The sequence below is a fragment of the Taeniopygia guttata genome, chromosome 23, assembly GCF_048771995.1.
Source record: "Taeniopygia guttata chromosome 23, bTaeGut7.mat, whole genome shotgun sequence".
Taxonomy (NCBI): Eukaryota; Metazoa; Chordata; class Aves; order Passeriformes; family Estrildidae; genus Taeniopygia; species Taeniopygia guttata.
Window position 1 is genome coordinate 1,913,880 of NC_133048.1, and position 20,912 is coordinate 1,934,791.

The following is a 20,912-nucleotide window of genomic DNA, read 5'->3' on the forward strand; positions in this document are numbered from 1 at the left end:
AGTGAAAACAGCCTCTTGACAGAAACCATCAGGACACAGGGAAAAAAAAAAAAAAAAACAAACCAAAAAAACCCAAACCTAAGCAGGAAGATGAGAAAAATGTCACTGCTCGTAATGATGTTAATTAGGAGGTAAATGAATGTTGACATTTGAGAGCTGAGCTGAAAGGATCAGACGTGTGAAGGTGTGGAGGATCTGTGTGGAGCCTGATGGAGGGAGAAGCTGAAATGTCTGGAAGATTCCCATTCCTGCAGGAGCAGAAGAAAGGAGAAGGTTCAGCATTTTCTTTGTTGGTTTTAATAATTACACAGGGTGAATCCAGCTTTTAAAAGCTTTGTGTCTTGGACTTTTCCCTCTGATTTGCGGTGGCAGGGGAAGGTCTCAGCACAAAGATGGAGCCTTAAAATTCCCAAGGTGAATAGAAAATACTATATTTTATAATCTGGTGATATTTGGGTGAATGTTTGCATTTATTACAGGTACAGGTGTGTAGAGCTGAGCTCAGAAGCTCTGTTTGAATCCCAAGTCCCTCTGTAGCTCAGGTGGTTCCCTTCAGCCCAGCCTTGGTGCCTCAGCTGGTTTTGGGGTGTGTTTGTGTTTTTTCTTCATGCAAAGCAAAGGGGAGTAGAACCGTGGAATTGTGGCATGGGTTGGAAGAGGTGGAACACTCTGGACACATCCTTCCCCCTTTTGTTGCTTTTTTCTGTTAAGGTAAAATCCTTTCACGCTTGAGAATTCCTTGAGAATTCCTTGGATCCTCATTGTGCCTGAATTCCAGAGCCTGGGAGATTTGACTTTTGGCTTTTGCAAGCTAGAGTGAGGAGCCCTTCCCCTCAGGATTTCATCCCACGCTGCTGAGGATCACCCTGGTGGTTTTTCAAACAACAACCTTTATTCCCTTTTTTTTTTAATATTTCCCCAGTCTCCTTTTTCATGCCATGAAGTCAGGGATCAGGGAGGTCTCTGTCCTGGGAATTGGGGCTGCTCAGCAGATGTTCCCCATCTTTAGGGCCTTGTGCTGCCAGCTTCTCCTGGGAATGAATGCTGCCATGCACCAGGAGAATCTCTTGTCCTTGCCCAGCTCACTCTGTCCTCAAACCCAATTGATCCCCTCTGCAAGCCCTGTGGATTTTATGCTCCCTGCTCCCTCCTTTTCCTCCTTTATTGTCCTGATGGGAAGTGAAAGGGACGGGAGGGGAATGGTGCCTCTCAAAAGCTGCCAGACCTTCAGCTGCATGTCATAAACCCATTCCTTTCTCTACAATTCACACCATGTTGCCTTTCATTCCTCATCCTTTTTAGTGTAAGTACTTACTCCTGTTTCCCACTTTAATGCAATTATACCACGCTTCTCCTTTCCCATATCCCAGGAAGCTGCTCACCCATTACATGGCATTAAATGGAGTAATTGCAAGATTAGATTCCTTCGGTCAGGCCATTAAAAAATGCCATTACAGAGGAACTGCAGGAGAGCGCCTGGAAAATCAAGCTTTGAGGTTGAAAGCTCTGCAGGCATATTTTTATTGTTATTGACCACCCCAGGGCCTCTGGGAGAAGGGAGCCAAGAGCATTTCTGGGGTTTTTGTCCTCTGGGGAGAGAGCGAGGGCAGGAGTGGCTTCATGTGGGGTGGGTGGGATCAGCTGGGATCTAGGTTGTTGTCTTCAGTGACAATTAAAAATATAAATTGTCATGCCTGGGAGGCAGAGCTGGATGCTTGTCCAGCTCCTTGGGACAGCAGGGCCAGGGAGCTCCTGGGTAGCTGTGGAGCTGAGGGAGGGCCTGGAGCAGGAATGGCTGAGGAGATGCTGAGAGGGGCCCTCAGCCCTGGGTGACCCTGTTGTGACCCTGAGTGTCCCTGGGTGTCCCTGAGTGTCCCTGTCCATCCCTGTCTGTCCCTGTGTGCAGGAGGGCAGAGCAGCCCCAGGCCCTGCTCCAGGCCCAGCAATGGCCCCAGAGCCCCGGGCAGGGCTGAGCCCGGCAATTCCCTGCCCAGGAGGCAGAACTTCCCTGTGGGCACTGGAGCAGAGCCCAGAGAGGCTGTGGGTCCTCCCTGGTGGGGATATTCCAGAGCCCTGTGCACACCCCGCTGTGCCCTGTGCTCGGGATGGCCCTGGGGTGGCACCAGCTGAGCCCCTGTGCTCCCTTAGCCCTGGGATTTATCCCCACCCACATGGGTTTTATTTGGCTGAAGGTGTTTATTTGGTGAGAGCTCTCTCTGGGTTTTATTCACAATGAAATCATTTTGCCACATTCCCCAGTGGTGTCACCAAGGCTGTCACCTTGCCAGGTCACAGATGGCTCCTGACTGTCCCTGCTCCCTCTTTGGGCTGGGGATGGAAAGTTCCTGGGTGAGCTGAAGGGAAGGAATCTCACTTCTCCTCTCTGTGCCATCAGCAGGTGCTGGCCGTGACCTCCCAGCACCTGGGCCTTGTCACCATCACCCCTCTGCTTTATCCTGAGCCTCTCCTTTGTGTTCTAAGTCACCTGCTGTTTGTAACGGGGATTTTCATGAGAGAGGCAGCGAGGGGAGGGTGTGTAATTTAATCTCCTGGCAGTAAAAATCCATTTCTGCTTGTACTTGTTGATAATGTAACTGTGACACAGCAAATACGAAATGACTCGAGTGCACTTTGATAGAGATGTCATAATGAAGGGTGATCTGTACCCACAGGTGCAGGATGCTGCTCAGTTTGATGGACAACTGGAACAATTGGGGGTTTTTTATCTTTTTTTGTGTTGATTGTCCTTCAAATATTAACAACATTTTTTTTATAGTTGCCCTCTCTGCAGTACTTTCACCTGCAGTTGTCCAGGGCTCCATGAAAATAACCATTTTTGGTTGAACTAAAGAAAAACTGACTGGAGCAGAAAGAACAGGTTTGGGTGAGGGTGGATTTGTTCCAAGGAATTCTAAGGGCAGAGCGGGATCTCCTGTGAAATGAACATTTTGTGTGGTCATCAGTTGCTTTCAGGAGTACAGATGAAATCCTCGGAGATGTAGATTTTAGAAAAAGAACAGAAATTATCCCTTGGAACGAAACCAAACCTGCAAATCCTGGCTGACTTTGTCAGACTTGGGGCTGTGCTGGGTTTGTCCCATTCTCCTTAGGATCCATCAGCTCCAGGATGCTCCTCCAGGGACCTCTCCTGGCGTTCCTGGCCACGCTGGATTTGTCCCCAGCTCCTGGCACTCAGCTCTGAGTCCTTTATTGCTGGTTCTGTAAGACTTTGGGAAGAAGAATGGCTCTGGTTCTCCCAGACAGGGAGCAGCTGTTCCTGGCAGAGGCTGCCCTGGGATTTGTGCCAGTGAAATCTCTGCTCCTCCTGTGTCCAACTCCACCAGCTAAACCCATCCATACCGAGCAGACAGCGTGAAACTGCCCGAATTTCCAAATCCCACCCCCTCCTCCCAGCTTTGGGTGGAGCAGAGAGTCCCAGGTGCTTCCCCCAGGATTTGTGGGGTATTCTGGAGGTGAAATCACCCCTCAGGTTTATGGGGTTTCCTGGAAACCCCTCAGATTTATGGGTTTTTCTGGACTCCACAGTTGGCTCCGATCCATCTGCGTGACCTTGGCTGATTCTCTGCCTCCTTCCCATGTTTTACCAGTGGCAGGTGGAATTTTTTTGGGATTTGGCAGGCTGTGCCTTGTCTGGTGTGTGAAATGGGAGTTGTGCACAGTGTGGAGATTTTAATGAGCATTTTGTAATGGCTAGAGTGCATCAGGCAGCTTTTGTCTAAGGAGGACCCAGACAGCACTGGGAACTTGATAAGCCCACCTGGAAACTTGATAAAGCCACCTGGGAATTCCTGGCTGCCTGAAGGAGGGAGCACAGGGGCAGGTGGAATTTAAAATGAGGTTTTTTTCCCTTTCCTGAGAGCTCTCACCCAGGGAATCTCTGAAGGAGTGCTGCTGGGTGGGTGCTGGAATGTTTGGATGGACTCACTTTGCTGCTGAGAAGGTGCCACTTGACCCTCAGAAACAATAATTTCTTCACTTGTGGTGAATTCCAGCATTTCTCTCAACAGCAGACACATTGGAAATGGATTTTTCTGAAGAATTCACCCAAAATGATAAGGCCAAGCCTGTTTTATGTTCTCCTGCTGGAGTTATTCAGTAGCTCCTTAAATAAATAGGAAGTTGCAAACGCCTTTTCACAATGTCTTTTCTTGGCAGGAAGAGCCGAAGCTGGGTTGGAAAGGAGTAAAAGGGGAAAACCAAAGTTTTATTTCTCTGATAGTTTCATTGAGTGGAAGTTACTGAAAAGCACCTTTCTTGTCCCTGCTGCTGTTAAATTAAAGCTCCAGCATGAGTTTATCAGGGAATGAAATCTCAGAGCTTCCTGTAGGCTTTCAGCAGGTGACTCCTTTTTTTTGTTTTCTTGAAGAGTCATTGAGGACAAGGTGGAATTCGGGGCAGAAATGAGAATTTAGCTGAACAATTTGTTGCTTTAGCTGGTGGCTGGCACCTCTCACAGGGCTCCCACATCCTGGCAGAGGAAGGATTTATTGCTTTGCAGGTCTCCTGTGGAATAATGTGCTGTAAAATGCCAATGTCAAAGCAAGTTAAGGATCTGCTTCATTCTGAGAGACTTCCCTGCAATAATCCCGTGTATTAAACTTGTGGAGACACTGCAGGAATTACCAGGGGGACCATTCAGAGCATTCAGGCTGCTCCTTCAACATCATCATTACCCAGGCTTTGCTCCCTCATAAAAATTCCTCTCGGTGATCCCAGATAATCTCTGTTGTTGCTGTATTTTATTTTTTTAGTGTAAATCAGCAGCAAGGCTGCCCTTGTGAGGGGAAGGAAGGAGCTCTGAGCACCCTGCTCTGGTGGAAGGTGTCCCTTGTCATGGCAGGGCTGGGACTGGATGATTCTTGAGCTCCTTCCAACCAAACCATGCTGGGATTTTGTGGAAAAATGGGATTTTTGTAAGGGCAGGATTGAGGCATGGGTTGGAGGAGGAGGAATGGGAGAAGCCTTTGTGCCTGATGGTCCCTGGGGTTGAGAGGGGCCAGGGATGAGCTGGGAGTGCTGCTGCACTTGGTGGCATTAATAAATTGTGAGGAGCTCCTCAAATGCTGAAATGTCTCTGCTCTGTGGGTAAATGCAGGACCTGGGTGGAGGGAAAAAAGAAAAAAACAACAAGAAAAACCCAAAAAAACAAAACAAAAACCCAAAACACCCCCACAAAAACAACCAAAAAAAACACCACAAAACAAAAAAAAAGGCCCAAACCAAACAAAAAAAAAACCTAAAGAAAAAACAGGGACAAGAATATTTTCCATGCAGAAAACACAAACAAATGAGTGTGTGGAGATGATTTTGCAGGGCAAGGTGTGGCCCCAGGCATGTCTAGACTGTGCAGCAGATTGGAGCTGAGAGGAGCCCAGCTCTGGGCTCGGGGCCATCCCAGCCGTGTCACCTTGGCCATGTCCCCTCAGTGCCACGGTGTGAAAAATGCGTATTTTATGATTGGTTTTTCACAAATGTTACAATGAATATTATATGTGTAATGTTAGAAAGTTGTGCTGTATTAATTCTCTTAAGTAGTGTGTTAAATACAGTTTTAGGTTACAACACAATGTTAAAATAGAAACTCTGCGATGTAGGATTTGTTACAAGCTCAAGCAATAAGATGAGATAATCAAGAAACTCTCCACACAGAGATGACAGTGAAGGGGGTCCATAAAGAGTTCCTGCCTCCTTATCAGAAAACACAAACATTCTTCCACCTCCTCTCTGTCTTTATAGAACCACCAGGGTTAAGGAGAAGAAGTTGATAAACACCAGAAAAGTTCTTAATTTGCAAGGAATTTATGCATCATGTATGAGATATATGAATATGCAACAGGCTGTTGTTTTTAAGGTTATTCCTTTGTTCACAAGGGATGCTTTTTGTGACTTAGTGTCCGAGAGCATCTGGATGTCCGTAATTCTTTGCTTTTTATTGCCTTGTAATTGTCCAGTGCTCCTCCTATAAGAAAAAGCTTGTTGAAATCTGTCCTGAGGATTAAGATGGGTCTTAAAAACATCCCAGTGGGGAATTCCAGCCTTAAAGCAGTGCAGGGAAGGAAGGAGGGGACAGGGAGGCCTGGAGGGGGCACATCCCTGCAAGGGAAATCCCGGGCTGCTGCCAGAAGTTCCTTTGCCTTGTTTGCAGGGTGGTTTTTGACAGAATTCCCTCTCACAGAGGATTCTTGAGGTGTGTGGGGCGATGTGGGATCTGTCCCTGCGCTTCCTGAGGCACCTGCAGGCTCTGGAGCAGAGGGGAGTTTATTTTAATTAACTCTCCTAAGGCTTATCTCTAACTAAAATCTTAGCTCCTCTAAAATCTCTAAATTCCTTAAAATTTACATTTCAGAAGGTGCAGGAGTGCTCCTGCCATCCCTGCAGCCTGAGAGGAGCAACAAGAACTGATCTCACGATTTCGTTTTCCTTGTCAAAGTCCACAGTGAGGAGAAATCTCTTGTGAGCCAGAAATGAGGTCTAGAGGTGCTTAAGTATATTTTGTTTAAGAGAGCAGACAAGCTCAAATAAGATGTTCAGAATTAATGGTACAGCTCTCCTGATAATTTGAGGAGAGGTTTGGATGAAAAGTTAAAAGTACAGGTGAAGTGAATAATAATACACAGGGAGATGGAGAGCTGCTGAGAGGCGTCCCTGAGTTGTAGTGAGAGGGAAACGAGTCAGAATTGGCAGGACATCAGTGGAATAAGGGCTGGGAGGGAAAAGGAAAAGCTGGGCTGGGGATGGAGCTCAGAGTGAAATTTGGGCTGGGCTCAGTTCTGTGCCCTCAACAATTCTGGTTGAACTGAGTGTCCACAGTGGCAAATCCAGTTGTGGATCGTGGAATTCCAGAATGGTTTGGGTTGGGAAGGGCCTAAATCTCAACCAGTGCCACCTCATCCATGGGCAGGGACACATTCCATTGTCCCAGCTTCTCCAGGGACGATCCAGGTGTGTTCTTCTCCTTGGATTTTGTGATGACTGCCAGCCTTGACTCCTCCATCCATGGAAAAGCTGCTGGGATCTCCCCTTGGCTCCTCCACCCATGGAAAACCTTCTGGGATCTCCCCTTGGCTCCTCCATCCCTGGAGATGCTCCTGGGCTCTCCCCTTGGCTCCTCCACCCATGGAAAAGCTGCTGGGATCTCCCCTCCTCCTCCTCCTCCCAGCCACTCCAGTGGGTCTCACTTTGGGTTAAATACAGCCAGGGAAGGAAAAGGTGGAGGATTTGAGCTCCAGGAAGATGAAATTTCAGGGAGATTCACCCAAAATTTGTGTTGGAGGCTCCAGGAGAAGCCAGGACCCAGCCTGGCTGATGTTAGGGGTTATCAGCAGAGATCCAAGGGGGTGTCAGAACAGAGATTAAATGAGCAGAGAGGTTAAATAAATCAACTAAAGCAGTTCAAGGAGGGAAAAAATATAAGATAAAAGATAAAACATCCCCAGTGATGTCCTTTGCTTTCATTTGGAGTTTGAATGCACCCTGATTCTGGGCAGCACCAGGGAACCGGTGTGCCTTCAAATTCATGTTTAAATCCATCATCTCCACATATTTCACTTGGAATAACAGGATTTCAGATGGGATTCCTGCCTTTAGTCATGACTTTGACTCCTGCACTGGGCTTGCAGCACCCACACCAGGAATTCTCATTGTATTTGGCTCCATTTAAGAACTAATGGCCAAATTGATGATCATCAAATTTCAGGGTGCTCAAAATCCGTCTGCAAACATCTCCTCCTGCTCCTCCTGTGCTTCTGCCTCACTTTGTGACACCTTATTGATTTTTTTTCCCCTTCCTTTTCTTCCTCTCTGCGTGGAAACAAATTAAAGGAGGAATTGGGATTGTAAATAGGTAATGGGACGTGAATGCAGAGTAATCAGTGCCAGCCGTGTACAGCCATACTAATTGTGCCAGGGGAGGGAATGGGATAAATATTTAATGCCTGGATTCAGTGGGAAGTGAGAGAGCAAGGAAAGAAAGAACAGAGTTGAGAAGGGCTCACTTCAGTGCTTTTTCTCCCAAAGAGGAGTTTTGATGGCATTAACCCCTCTCTGTTTTGAATAAAGGAATTGTGTTTCATGTGGAGGCTTCGGTGTCACACAAGGGAAAAACATCCCAGGTTTGGGATGAATCGAGCCCTCAAGGATGTGCTGATCAAAACTCAAAACAGGGATGGGGGACAGAAGCTGAGCCTCATTCAGGCAGCTTTGGTTCATTGTTGTCTATTTTTTACCTCAGGCAATTGAATTACAGCTGTGAAAGGGAAATTTGGCTCTGCAGAGCTGAAGATTATTTCTGAGGGGTTTGCTGCTGCAGAATGAACAATGAAATGGCCCTTGGGGGGCGAGAGCATTAAATTTAAGGGTGTTGTCATAACAACCAGCCAGGGGAACTTCCTCAGGATGGGTTTGAGGCATCCCATGTTTGGTCTCAGCCTCAAATCTGTCTGTTTGAAGTCAGTTCTTTGAGAAAGTTTCCAATTCAATGGGTTCAGCTGCCTTTGAGTCCCTCAAGGATGGCAAAAAGCCACAGAGGATCCATTTCTGCTCCACCTCGTCCTCCTGAAAGGGCTGGGGAGCAGGGGTGGAGACAATCCATGGAGAAATGACTGGGAATGACCCTAAAGCCCAGCTTTAAATCCGCTCAGAGCGCCGCAGGATCCAGGCACGGGATAATCCAGGGTTTGGATTTGTACTGTAGGTGGCAGAGATGCTTTAGTTATACACTAATCACCCTGCCAGCTCATTAACGGGCTGGGAGCACAGGGCAGCCCCTCTGCCATTAATTAACGCTGCCAATTCCAGCCTGGCTCCCACTTGGAGGAGCTGAGGTCACCTCTGGATGGGCTGGGTGACTGAAGGACACTTCAGGTGCTCCATGGGCTGTCAGATCTGCTGCTAAAAAATGTTTAATAATCAAATGTGAATTATCTTCCAGATGGAACAGATTCCCAGGATCTTTTTGCCTTCATTAAAAAAAGAGCAGGGGGTGTTGGAATGTCAAAAATGGATGTTGGGATGCCAAAAATGGGTGTTGGAATGGCAATAAAAGGTGTTGGATGCCAATGAAAGGTGTTGGGATGACAATAATGGGTGTTGAAATTGCAGTAATTTTAAAATACGTGATAATTGGGGATTAAAATAATTAACTTTCATTAACAGGAACAGGGTTGCATGAGAGCTCTGGTGTCCCCAGTGGTGAATGTCACCATTGTGGACCTCAGACTGAGTTGAAGTGTTCCAGTCTAAAACTTGGTTTGGGACAAAACTCAGCCAGGAATTGTGAGCTGGAGTTAAATGAAGCAAACAACATCATATTTTAAAAGGAAATAAAATTATGAACAGATATGAAGGGCTGCTGCTGGGCTCTGGAGCTGCCCACCTCTGTTGCTGGCTGGAATCTTCCTCAAGCTGGGATTTGAGACAGAGTGAAAATTTAACAGGGTAGAAATCCATTTAGATTTAGGTGAAATGTACCACTTTAAACTTGCTCTCTTGCAGGTTCACTGGGATGAATTTACCTGCCCCTGTGATCAGCAGCAAAAATTGGCTGCGGCTGCACTTCACCTCCGATGGCAACCACAGGCAGAAGGGCTTCAGTGCCCAGTACCAAGGTAAGGAGAGACAAATAAATGCCCCTTGCCTGGCCTCACCTGTCGGAATCTGTGGGTATTGGTGGATGCAATTCCATGGGCACATCCCCACCTGGCATTGTACCCCTGGCAGTGACACCTTCACTGCTGCTGCTGGAATATTTTCCCATCGATTTCCCAGTTCAATGATGCCACATCATTATTTAACTTTCCTGCTTTCCTTGAATCTATAAATAACTTTATACTGCAAGGAAAAAAAAAACCAAAACAAAAAAAAAATGAAACCCTTTTGTTGTTGCTGTGCAGCACAAACACCTGGAAAAAGCAGCTTCCCTTTGGATGCCTTTTCCCTGGCTGTCAGCATTGCAGCTTTCTCCAAAGCACCTGTCTGAGCCAGCCTTTCTCCCTCCCTAGCAAAGCCAGGATGAATGTTCTAATTCCCCTTGATCAGATCAATATCAGGGGGTTCTGCCCTTGTGCACGGCGTTGGCAGAGGGAGTGAAGTGGGGATTGAGTGTTTGGGAATGAACTGAGCTCCCCATTCCTGGGCTGGAATCGAGGCAGGACCTGGGCCCAGCTGCCAGAGGGGACCTGCCCTCGTTTTTCCTGCTGGTTTTTTTGTGGTGTTTGGCAGCTCCTTTCTGCCTTTCAATGCTGAAAAAAAAACCAGCAAAACAAGCAGCCAAGCAGTGAAGGTTCCCAGGGATGAAGGGAAGGTGTCTGCAGGCAGTGGGATCTGTAGGACAGGAGATGCTGATACTTTAAAAACCTCCCTGTAACCCTTTCCACAACCTGGCCTGGCCATAAATATTTCACTGGAGATAAATCCCTACAAAACAGGCCATGTAATTCCACGGGAAGCACAGCAGCTGAAATGCATTTTTCATCAGGAGAGCTGAATCAGGATCGGCCAGGAGAAGGAAGGGAGGCTTTACGGTGGCTCTAATTTGCTGTCAGTTTTCCAAAGACGTGTCTGTACATCATTTATGAACCCCCTGTGTCCTCTGGGACGGGGTCTGGCTTTGCTGATAATCTATAAGAAAACAATTTCCCTTCCAGCTTGTTTAAATTGATCCTGAGTTTTGCAGAACACCTTCTCTGTCTGTTCCCTCTCCGCTCTCCCTAATCCGTGCCCTCATTTGGAAATCACTTTAGGAATGTAAAAGCAAGGTTAGATGCAATCAGGCTGTGGAGAGGGTTTTTTGTTGTTGTTGTTGAATGCAGCAAATTAGTTTGGTTCTCTTATTGAGAGAGTTAAATATTTCTCCCTTCCCTTTTCCCTTTCATTAAGGTGAATCTTGATTTTTGCAAATGCTTTTTCCCCATTCCCCATGTAAGGAAATCAAAGGGACTGGGAGAAATCTGTGCATAGGATTTTTTTTAGCAATTTCTTCCCCATCCTGTCTCCTCAAAAAGGTGGAAGAAAATAATCTAGAAGTGTTTTAATCAGGTGAGATGGCAGCGCCTCAGGTGTCAGACCCCATCAGAGGGGCTGGAAGTGCAGAGCTGGAGTTGGAGAGATGGGAATGCTGTCCTGGCTGCTGCTGCCCCTCTCTGCACATGTTTTATGGCAGAACTTGGCTCCCTAATTGCTCTGGAGCTGATTGTTACCAACACATAATTGCAGCTTATATCGATCTCCCCGCCCCGGCCGCTTCCCTTCCCTCCGGAGGAAGATTAATGGATGAGCTCCAGCCCCGGCACAGGCCAGAGCTGCCTCCTTCAGGGAGGGGCTCAGGAGCTCTCTGCTGGTCACGAGAGACACATAAATGGCTTTGTGAGGGTGTCATGGAATCTTGGAATGGTTTGGAATGGGTTTAAATCCCATCCAGTTCCACCCCTTCCATAGGCAGCGACCTCCCACTATCCCAGGGTGCTCCCAGCCCCATCCGTGGCTTTGATCTACAGATCTGTCCATGGGTAGATCTGAAGTTCTACCCATGGATGCATCAGTTTGGCTTCAGTTTGGACAGACCTTCCCCTCATCATCCTGGATCTCCCACTCCTCATCTTGGATCTTTCATTTCTCATCCTGGATCTTCCTCTCCTCGTTTTCGATCTTCCCCTTTTCATCTTGGGTCTTCCATTTCTCATCTTGGATGTCCCACTGCTTATCTTGGATCCTCCCCCTTTCATCTTGGATCTTCCACTCTTCATCCTGATCTTCCATTCTTCATCTTGGATCTTCCCCTTTTCATCCTGGATCTCCCTCTCCTCATCTTGGATCTTCCATTTTTCATCTTGGTTCTTCTACTCTTAATCCTGGATCTTCCTCTCTTCATCCTTATCTCCCACTCCTCTTCTTGGATCTCCCACTCCTCAACTTGGATCTTCCCCTCTTCATTTTCAATCTTCCCCTTTTCATCTTGGATCTTCCCCTTTTCATCCTGGATCTCCCACTCCTCATCTTGGATCTTCCATTTCTCATCTTGGATCTTCCAGTTTCTCATCTTGGATCTTCCAGTTTTCATCTTGGATCTTCTACTCTTTGTCCTGGGTCTTCTCCTCTTCATCCTTATCTCCCATTCCTCGTCTTGGATCTCCCACTCCTCGTCTTGGATCTTCCCCTCTTCATTTTCAATCTTCCTCTTTTCATCTTGGATCGTCTTTTCCTCATCTTGGATCTTCCATTTCTCATCTTGGATGTCCCACTGCTTATTTTGGATCCTCCCCCTTTCATCTTGGGTCTTCCATTCTTCGTCCTGGATCTTCATTTCTCATCCTGATCTTCCATTCCTCATCCTGGATCTCCCCCTTCTCATCCCACCCTTGGGTTCCAAAGGGATTTTTAGCTCCTGCCACGTGACCTGTGGAGTCTCCTGGGCAATTCTTGAAAATCCCAATGCATGTGCAAGCTCTGATTCCCAAAGATCCGCTGCTCAGGCTGCCGAAAGAGGGATTTTTCCAGGAGTTGGTTTTGAGGGGGTTTCTCTTCACCTCCAGGAGCGAGAACCCCTGTGAGCATCCTGCTGCTGAATCCTGCCAGCAGGAGGGAGAGATCCGGGCAGGATCTGGATTTAACAGCAATTCCCCCAGCAATGGATTTTTTTCTGTTGTTGTTGCTGCTGAAACACTGTTTTCTAAATTAAAAATAAATAAATGTCTGCTTAAATCCTCATTTAGAGCAACACGAAGTGGTTTAAAAAGAACAGCCCGGCCTGCCTGCCGTGCTGGCAGAGCTTTGTAATGTCATCTCTCAAATCTGACAGGATGCTGAGTATTCCATTAGATCTGTTGGATGTGTGTGAGCAGCAAAACCCTCCAGAAAACAGGAGTTTCTGTTCATCCAATTATCCTGACACAGTCCTTTGTAGTACCGCTCCACATTCCAATTTACAAACAAAGTCAATTTTCAAGCACCGGATTTTTGAGGGCAGGGAGTGGGAGAATTGTTCTTATTTATTTAAATTTTTTAAAAGCCTGAAACAAGTGGTGCTTTACTGTGCCTGGTTCTGATCTAAATGGAGTCATTTTTAAAGTCTGACTTCCATCATTAGGGCTCCAAAGTGAAGGATGAGGAGGAGAGGATGCAGTGATCCCTCTTCATCAATTTATCTCCACCAATTTATCTTTATCAGTTCTCCTGGAAAAGGACACGGTGCAATTAGGGGAGGAGATGTTTCCTGGGGATGCAGCTCGGGCTCTGAATTTTGGGATCGGTGCTGGAGTGTCTGGTGCTTATTCCCATTGCTGAGGGGTTTGGGAGCCAGGTTTCCATCAGGAATGGGGTTGGAGGGGGTTGTTTGTCGGATGGGATCTGGCAGGGATGGCTCTGGGAGAACCTTGGTTAGAAATGTGCCCCTGAAAAATTTCCAAGCCTGGATGTATCCAAATTATGAATTCCCTGTGCCAGAGAATCCAGAGAATGGTTTCAGTTAGAAGAGACCTTAAAATTCCTCTCATTCCACCCCCTGGCACCTTCCACTGCCTTCTCCTGGATTTGGGATGTTCAGCACTGGGGAAATCCCTGCAGGTTGCTGTGTCCTGATGGAAAAGTTCCCAAGGATGTCTCATCCCATCCATGGTGCCACCATCAGCTCTGGTGGGGTTCACCAAAGCTTGGGAAGCTTTGCTTGGCCTCTAAATTCCCTTTCTGGTGCAGAAATCATCTGAGCTGAGCTTTTGTTTGCGTGGCGAGTGGGAACATTCCCTGGGGGCTGGATAACGGGATGTGCACTGGGAAGCTGTGGAGAATACAAAAATGGGGATTATTTTTCACTGCTCGTGCCCCAAAGCACAACCACAGAGCAGAGACTTGGGAGACTGCCGAGTCCCAACCCACATCCTTGGAAAATTCAAATCAAAATCCAAATTCAGCCTTGGAAACTTGGAATTGCCTGGGTTTTATTGCCTGGGAGGGAATGTTGGGCTTGGATTGGGGGGTTATCCCTGTGTTTGCCTGGAAAAAGCTACAGAATCACTGCAGGGATGTCTGCCACTATTTTATTTGAAGCAGAAATAGATTTTTACCCAAAAAATGTGACTTTTAGTAGCCCCAAGTCCTTTTTTTTTTTTTTTTTTTGATCCATTGATATCACATTTATTAAAAACCTTGAGATCAAACTGGAAATATCCTGTGATTCCCATCCACATGGACCTTTGGGGCATCCCAAAACCTGCTGCTTTTTTTCCTCCTGCTGCACTTGCAGGTAGATTTGGAGTAAAAAGAAACAAAGAGGTCGATTTGCTTTGACAGCATCCTGCTGTTAATTAGTTTTCCCTTCTTAAATTAATAAAAAAAGGCAGCTGCCCTGAACAGATTGAAGCTGGCGAGGAAGACAGGAGCAGCAGCTTTTCCTCATGAATATTTTCCAGCTAAAATTTTTGAAGTTCTTGCTGCTTTATTTAAAGAGAAAGCCAAAAGCTGTGAGGAAATGATGAGTGAAGAGCTGCACCCAGCATCTCCCTCAAAGCAGCACCTCAGGTGAGCTTCAAGGAGCCTCTCCCTGTCTGAGCCTCCTGCAGCAGCTGTTCCAAACAGGCTCTTTTTAAGCCCAAAAAAACGCAGCATGATTTAAAAAAAAAAAAAAACAACCCTCTTTAGTTACATGGGTAATTTTTCTTGACAGCTTTGTCTTAGGAATGTGCTAATTTAGGGATGAAAGCCTGACAAGATGAAGAACACGAGGGGAAGGGTTTGAAGTGGATTTCTCCATGGATAAGGGCTGGCCCATCAGGAAAAGGCTCCCAGAAAGGGATTTGGATGCTGGTTTCCTCCCAATTTTTCTGTTGCAGGAATCTGCATGGAAAATAATCTGACATGGAAAATAATCCCCCTCCAAAGCCCTAACATGAAAAACCAAACCCCTGCTGGTTTGGAGGAGTCAGGATAAGCTGGCTGATCCCAAAGGGAAGGATGCAGGGTGTGGGTGATTCACATTTTTATTTTAAAATAAAAACATGGAAATCCCTAAACATTTCCCTCATCTTTCCTTTGTTTCCCACCTCTGCAGTCAAGAAGCAGATGGAGCTGAAGTCCAGAGGGGTGAAGCTCATGCCCAGCAAGGACAACAACCAGAAGACATCTGTGTGTAAGTTTTCTGGCTCTTCCTCGCTGTCTTTTTGATAACAATCTCCTGGAACATTTCATTGGACTTCCCAGTAATCTCTAAAACTTCGCCACTCTGAAAAGTTTGGGTGCTTCTCCCTCTTCCCTCTGCATTTCTGCATCACTCCCTCCTCCCAGTGCTCTGTCACAAGCATTTACTAACTCCTGCAAGGGTGCAGGGGCTTGGAGTCTCTGCATTTGGTTGATTCTGTGCTCCAGGGTCGTGGCTTTGGGTTCCTTTTAGTGGGAAAAACAAAAATATTTTGGGATTGGGATCGGTGTTCTCACTGTAAATAAGGAGCAGGGGTAAGGAACAACATTAAAAATATATATATATTAGAAAATTACATAGGCAGTAGTAGCGTCTTCCTTTTTGTATTTGAGCTTTATTTCATTTTCCCTGCAGAAAAAAAAAATCATCATTCTGGGTTTGTAATGCTGATTTTTCAGGGTGTGTTCAGAGGTTGGTGTGTCAGGGGCAGAACATCTGGGGTCACTGCTGTGCCTCCCTCGGGCAGGTGGGAAATCCCTCAGCTTTCCATCAGCTTCTTCCCAAATCAGGAGCAAAACCCTGAATTTTGTCCCTGAATCTTGGGCTCTTACTAATTTGAAACAGGAGAGATCTGGCTGGGAGTTAATATTTTATATGGATATTTCACATGGGAGCAGAGTGTAAAATATAAAATCCATTTTTCCAAATGGATTTTTGGGGAGAAACTGGAATTGCTCATTTTGTTGCACAGCTCATTACCCCCCATCAGAGAGGAGCAGTTTGCACATCTCAGCCAGGTGGATTTTGCATACAAAATTCAGAAAAATGCACGGACTGGATCTGAATCATCCTCAGGGTCTGTCTGGAAGGAGAGTCTCCCTCCCAGCCCCCAGGAGAATTTGCTTTTTGGGAGCAAGGCCCAAAAAGGTAAAAAACAACCCAAAATCTTCAGGGTAGAAAACACTGGGGGCATATCCAGGGGAAAATAATTCCACTTTAAAGGAAATTATCCTTTAAAATGGGGTCCTAGCTGGGTGATATATTTGTTGCCAGGAAGAATTTATTGGAATAAACATTCCAGTACACTTAAACTGAGTGGGAAATCCAGTTGGAAAACCCCCCTGGCTGGGTGTGGACACAGAGGGCTGTGTTTGGAGTGGGGGGTGTTTTGCCCTGGATTTTGGGAAATGTGGGGAAAGGAGTGATAAAATCATTGGTTTAATGAAGTGTTGTATAAATACATATACATAATTCCATAAATACACAGAATTCCCATTTCTCCTTCCTGGGAATGCTCTTTGGAGCAGTTTTGTCCATTTTTATTGCACTGAGGAGGACACAGCACCTACATTTCCTTTTCCAGCAGATCCTGCACTTCTGAGGAGAAAAAAAAAAAAGGAATTAATTCCCTCTGCTTGCTTTATCCCATCCCAGGGAACTCAGCTCTTGTCCAGCTCAGGCTGGAATAATGGGAATGATGGGGATGGTGGCCCCATCCCATGGTCCTTGTCACCCCCTGAGCCTCCAGCTCCTTCCCCGTGCCCTGCTCTCCATCAGATCTGGATTTTCAGTCCCTGTTGTGCAGCCTTCTGCTCCCCCAGGGAGTTTCCAGCTGCAGAATTGCTGATTCCCAAGGAGATGGCACCAGGAAAATCAGGTTTTTTGTGTTTTTTTTTTGCAAAGCCTTATCTGCTCTGTTCCCTGCTGGATTTGCAGGGTTGGCTTTGCCCCTCTGTGCTCCCAAAGTTCCATGAGCTGAGTCTGCATCGCAGATAATTACACAGGTGGGACAGGGTAAAGAAATTTCCTATTCCAGAGCAATTTCCAGCTGCTCTGGCTCAAATACCAGAAATTCAGGAATTCTTGTGTCTCTTGGCAACACTTAAAGCTATGCCACAGAATCCTAAAATCGTTAAGACTGGAAAAGATCAACTCCTTGCTTTATTTTTGATTATTCCTACCAGCAATGTTTTCTTTGTAAGTGCTCTTTGCTAAAACCTGGCCTAAAATCCTCCCTGGAAGAATCCATGCTTAACTCCTGTAGATTTTGTGGAGGTTTTGGATTTGGGATTGCCTGGTCAGATTAAACCTTGTGTGTTTTGTGTGGCTGAATGGAGGAAAAATGTAGTGGTGTAAGAGCTGCTTGTGTTATTGCAGGGAAAAACAATCCATAAAAAAATCAGAATTCAGGGGGGAGGTGCTGCTTGTGCTCAGTTGTAGCGGAATGTGTTTGTTTGAAATCTTAATTAAGTGTCTTGTACTGCTCACCGTCAGTCAAATTATTGGGAAATCTTGCTTTAATCACTTTTGGAGGGAAAATAATACCGTGAGACAAATGAAGCAGGTAGAAGAAACAGTTTGAAACTTTAGGCCGTGTTTTGGAGGCTGTTTCTGGCACTGAATGGAGAATGTAAATGTGAATATTTCAGGTCCCACAGTGGGAAAATTGTGGTGGTTTGGATTTAAGAAAAAAACCAGCATCAAAGTGGTTTTTGTGGTGTTTGGGTGAGGCCCACCTGGAGAGGGTGGCTGGAAGGGTTTGGGTGAAGGACTGGAAGTTCTGTGTGTGTCTAGCTTGGTCAAAAAGTCATTTTGGGATGGGGGGTTGAGCAGTTTTTCGGTCTCAGCCAAGTGTTTGGGAGTTCCTGGATTTTGGGGAGGTGTCTGTGGGACATGGGAGCCACCTGGGACTTGGGGACAAACTGTGCTTGGCTTGGGTGGGCCAGCCTGGGAATGCTCTGGGAATTGTGCACTTCTGGGAATACTTGTGGAGCTGCATCTTCTGAGCTGTTCTGGGATAGCTCCAGGTGGGGAATTGGGGTTTGGAGTTCTCCTGGTGGAGCATTCCCAGCTGGGATTGGATTTTCCCCCTGTCAGGACCTCACTGTGACCTTTTCACTCTTGGTTTTGCTAAAATTGGGAGTGTTCAGTGTCTGGTGTCACTGAGGTTCTGGAATCACTTAATCTTTGGGGTTTTTTGGGTGCTGAAGGAACCTTTGGGGGTTGGAAATGCAGCAGGACCTTGTTGGGGTGAGCCCTGCACCCATCAATCAGCCCCCAGCTCTCAGGCCTGATTTTTGTCATCTTTCCCAGAAGTTTGCATGGAATTACCCTGGTGTGAGCACACAGATTAACCCTTGAAACCATCTAATTCCTGCTGCAGTCCTTCCCACCCCTCCTGCCAGGAGAAATCATCACCTCCTTCCACTGGATTTCTCATGCTGAGAAATGTTGGGGCCTTGTCAAAGGTTTTTCTTTAGGTGCTGCTTTGTTTTGTAGTTCTGAAATTCAGTGAGAAATTGTCCCTTGGGAACCTGTCAGTGCAGTTTTCTTATTAAGAGAGATAAAACTAAAGAGGATTTTAACAGTGAATTCCAGTGGCAAACGGAGCAATTAAAATTGGCTGTCACTGAATTCATGAGGAGAAAGAAATTGAAAAAAAATCAGGAGAATGAGGGGATGGAAAATCAGTCCCATGGTTGTGGGAGAGAATTCCTGAGCTTCTAATACAGACATTGAGCAGTTCATCACAATTTTTGGGATCTGTTGTTTCTCCAGTAACCTTGAAGGGTTCACTTGGGAATGGCACAGCCCAGATGGAACTTTGGGAAGGTGAACACAACACTGACAGCAAATTCTCAGCATGACAAATCCAGTTTATAACCTTTGGGCTGGTCTATTTGTGTGTGTGTGTGTTCAAAACAAAAGGTAGAGAACAAAAGTTTCTCTACATGAGCATTTAATCCATCTCCTCCTTTTCTTTCACTCTCCTGAAAAGAGAAATTCCCCAACTCCCAGGATATGGAGATATCTTCCCTTTCCCCCTTGCTCAGCTTTATCTTCCCTGTTCTCTGCTTTATCTACACATGTTTTAAGGTGTTAATGAATCTCCAGCTAACGAGAGATGAAGTGGGCTTAGACCTCAGCAATGGGGCTGCCAAACTTTGTTTTCCTGGGGATCTGGGATTGTTTCTTCTCAAAGTTTTGAATTCCAGGCTTCATTTTTATCTGATATAGGAAATAATCACTGGGTGTGACAGTGGTGACCCGCTCTGGGGGGCACAAAAGGGGTGGGCTGGGGCGGGGGTTTGGCTTTGGAAAGAGGAATTTGCTGTGGGAATGGGATTTTTCCAGCTCCCAGTTGTTGGGATACACCTTGGAAACTGTGGTTGTTATAGGTGTGTCTGGTCAAGGGGGTTTTAGAGAGGAAAATCAGGGATTTGAGCACTTTCCTTCACTCCCACATGGCTTTGAGACATAAAACCCTCATTGGGTCCCTCATCCTGAGGTGAATGTTCATAAAATTCATAAAACCCTCATTGGGTTCCTCATCCTGAGGTGAATTTTCATAAAATTCATCAAACCCTCATTGGGTTCCTCATCCTGAGGTGAATTTTCATAAAATTCATCAAACCCTCATTGGGTCCCTCATCCTGGGGTGAGTTTTCATAAAATTCATAAAACCCTCATTGGGTTCCTCATGCTGGGGTGAATTTTCATAAAATTCATAAAACCCTCATTGGGTCCCTCATCCTGAGGTGAATTTTCATCATTGGGTCCCTCATGCTGGGGTGAATTTTCATAAAATTCATAAAACCCTCATTGGGTCCCTCATCCTGAGGTGAATTCTCCTTGGTTTGCCTGTGCACAGGCATCACCTTTGTGTGTAGGGAAGGAACCCCAGGGAGGATGGTGGCACCTGGGGACTTTGTTGAGCCAAATTTTCCCTGTCAGAAGTTGGCAGTTGAATCCATGGGCTCCCTTCCTTCACGCTCTGGGGTGGTTTGGAATCCTCTGGGCCTGTGAAAAGTGGCAAAGGAAAGTTTGGAGCTGCAGAAAATTGAAGGATGCCATGGATGCTGCTTTGGTGCTGCTGGCTGAGCTTAACGAGGGGTTATGGACATGGAAAAGTGGGAAAACAATCCCACAGGAGGCTGTTTTCCATGAATCCATGTCTTTGTCACCTCTGTGCCCTCACACACATGAAGGAGGACACCAAAGCATTGTGTGGGGGAACAGAGCCACATGTGGGGACAATCCCAGCCCCATCCTTACTCCAGCATGGTGGGAAGGGAGGAAAAAAGGGCCTTAAAAAGGGAATTCCTCAAAAGGACTGGAAGGGCATCAGAGGAGGTGTTAGTGCTGAGGAGAAGCTGGAATATTTTTGGGATCAGCAAAAGTTGGGAAGCATCCTCCTTGTAGGAGCAGCTGTAGTCGGGGATTCACCAGAGATTCCCCAGTGGTTAATTCCCAAATATTGGATGGTCTTGGCTTTGTGGGTGGATTCTCCCCATGGATTTTCCCCTTCCCCCCTGCCCCTGCAGGGCTCCAGCTGCTGAGCTCTCTGTCTGCCATTAGGCTGCTGTCACCTCAGTGTCACCCTCCTCCTGCAGTGGCCTTTGGGGCACCATGTTTGGAATAAAATTGGGGTTTTTTTCCCTGTAGTCCAGTGCTAGGCAGAGTGGAATGGAAACGGGGTTGTTTCAGTGAATCAGCATCCTGGCTGAGAAATGTGGTGTTGCTTTGGGTGCAAAGAAAACCAAATCCCATCAAATTCCTGTGGCAAAAATCCCCCTTTTGTCCCATATTACTGTGCTGGAATTCAGACTGGAAATCAGGATTGTGCCAGGGCTGGGGAACCCCCCAGCTTCCCCCACCCTGAACCCTCCTTTGCGCCTTGGGCAGGTTGGAGAGGGCTGGAAATGGGGAGGATGGAGCCGGGAGCTTCTCTTCACCACTCCATGGATTTCATGTTTGTTGGCATTGA

The 20,912-nt window shown here is 46.5% G+C and overlaps 1 protein-coding gene across 2 annotated transcripts in view; it reads left to right on the forward strand.

The window, feature by feature from the left end:
- Nucleotides 1-20,912, forward strand: part of CSMD2 (CUB and Sushi multiple domains 2) — a 224,638-nt gene that overhangs the window by 81,402 nt on the left and 122,324 nt on the right. For both annotated transcript variants that reach the window (XM_030290568.4, XM_030290570.4), the window contains exons 6-7: nt 9,514-9,626; nt 15,059-15,136. In XM_030290568.4, the coding sequence (XP_030146428.4) occupies nt 9,514-9,626; nt 15,059-15,136 (191 nt within the window). The remainder of the gene's footprint in view (nt 1-9,513; nt 9,627-15,058; nt 15,137-20,912) is intronic.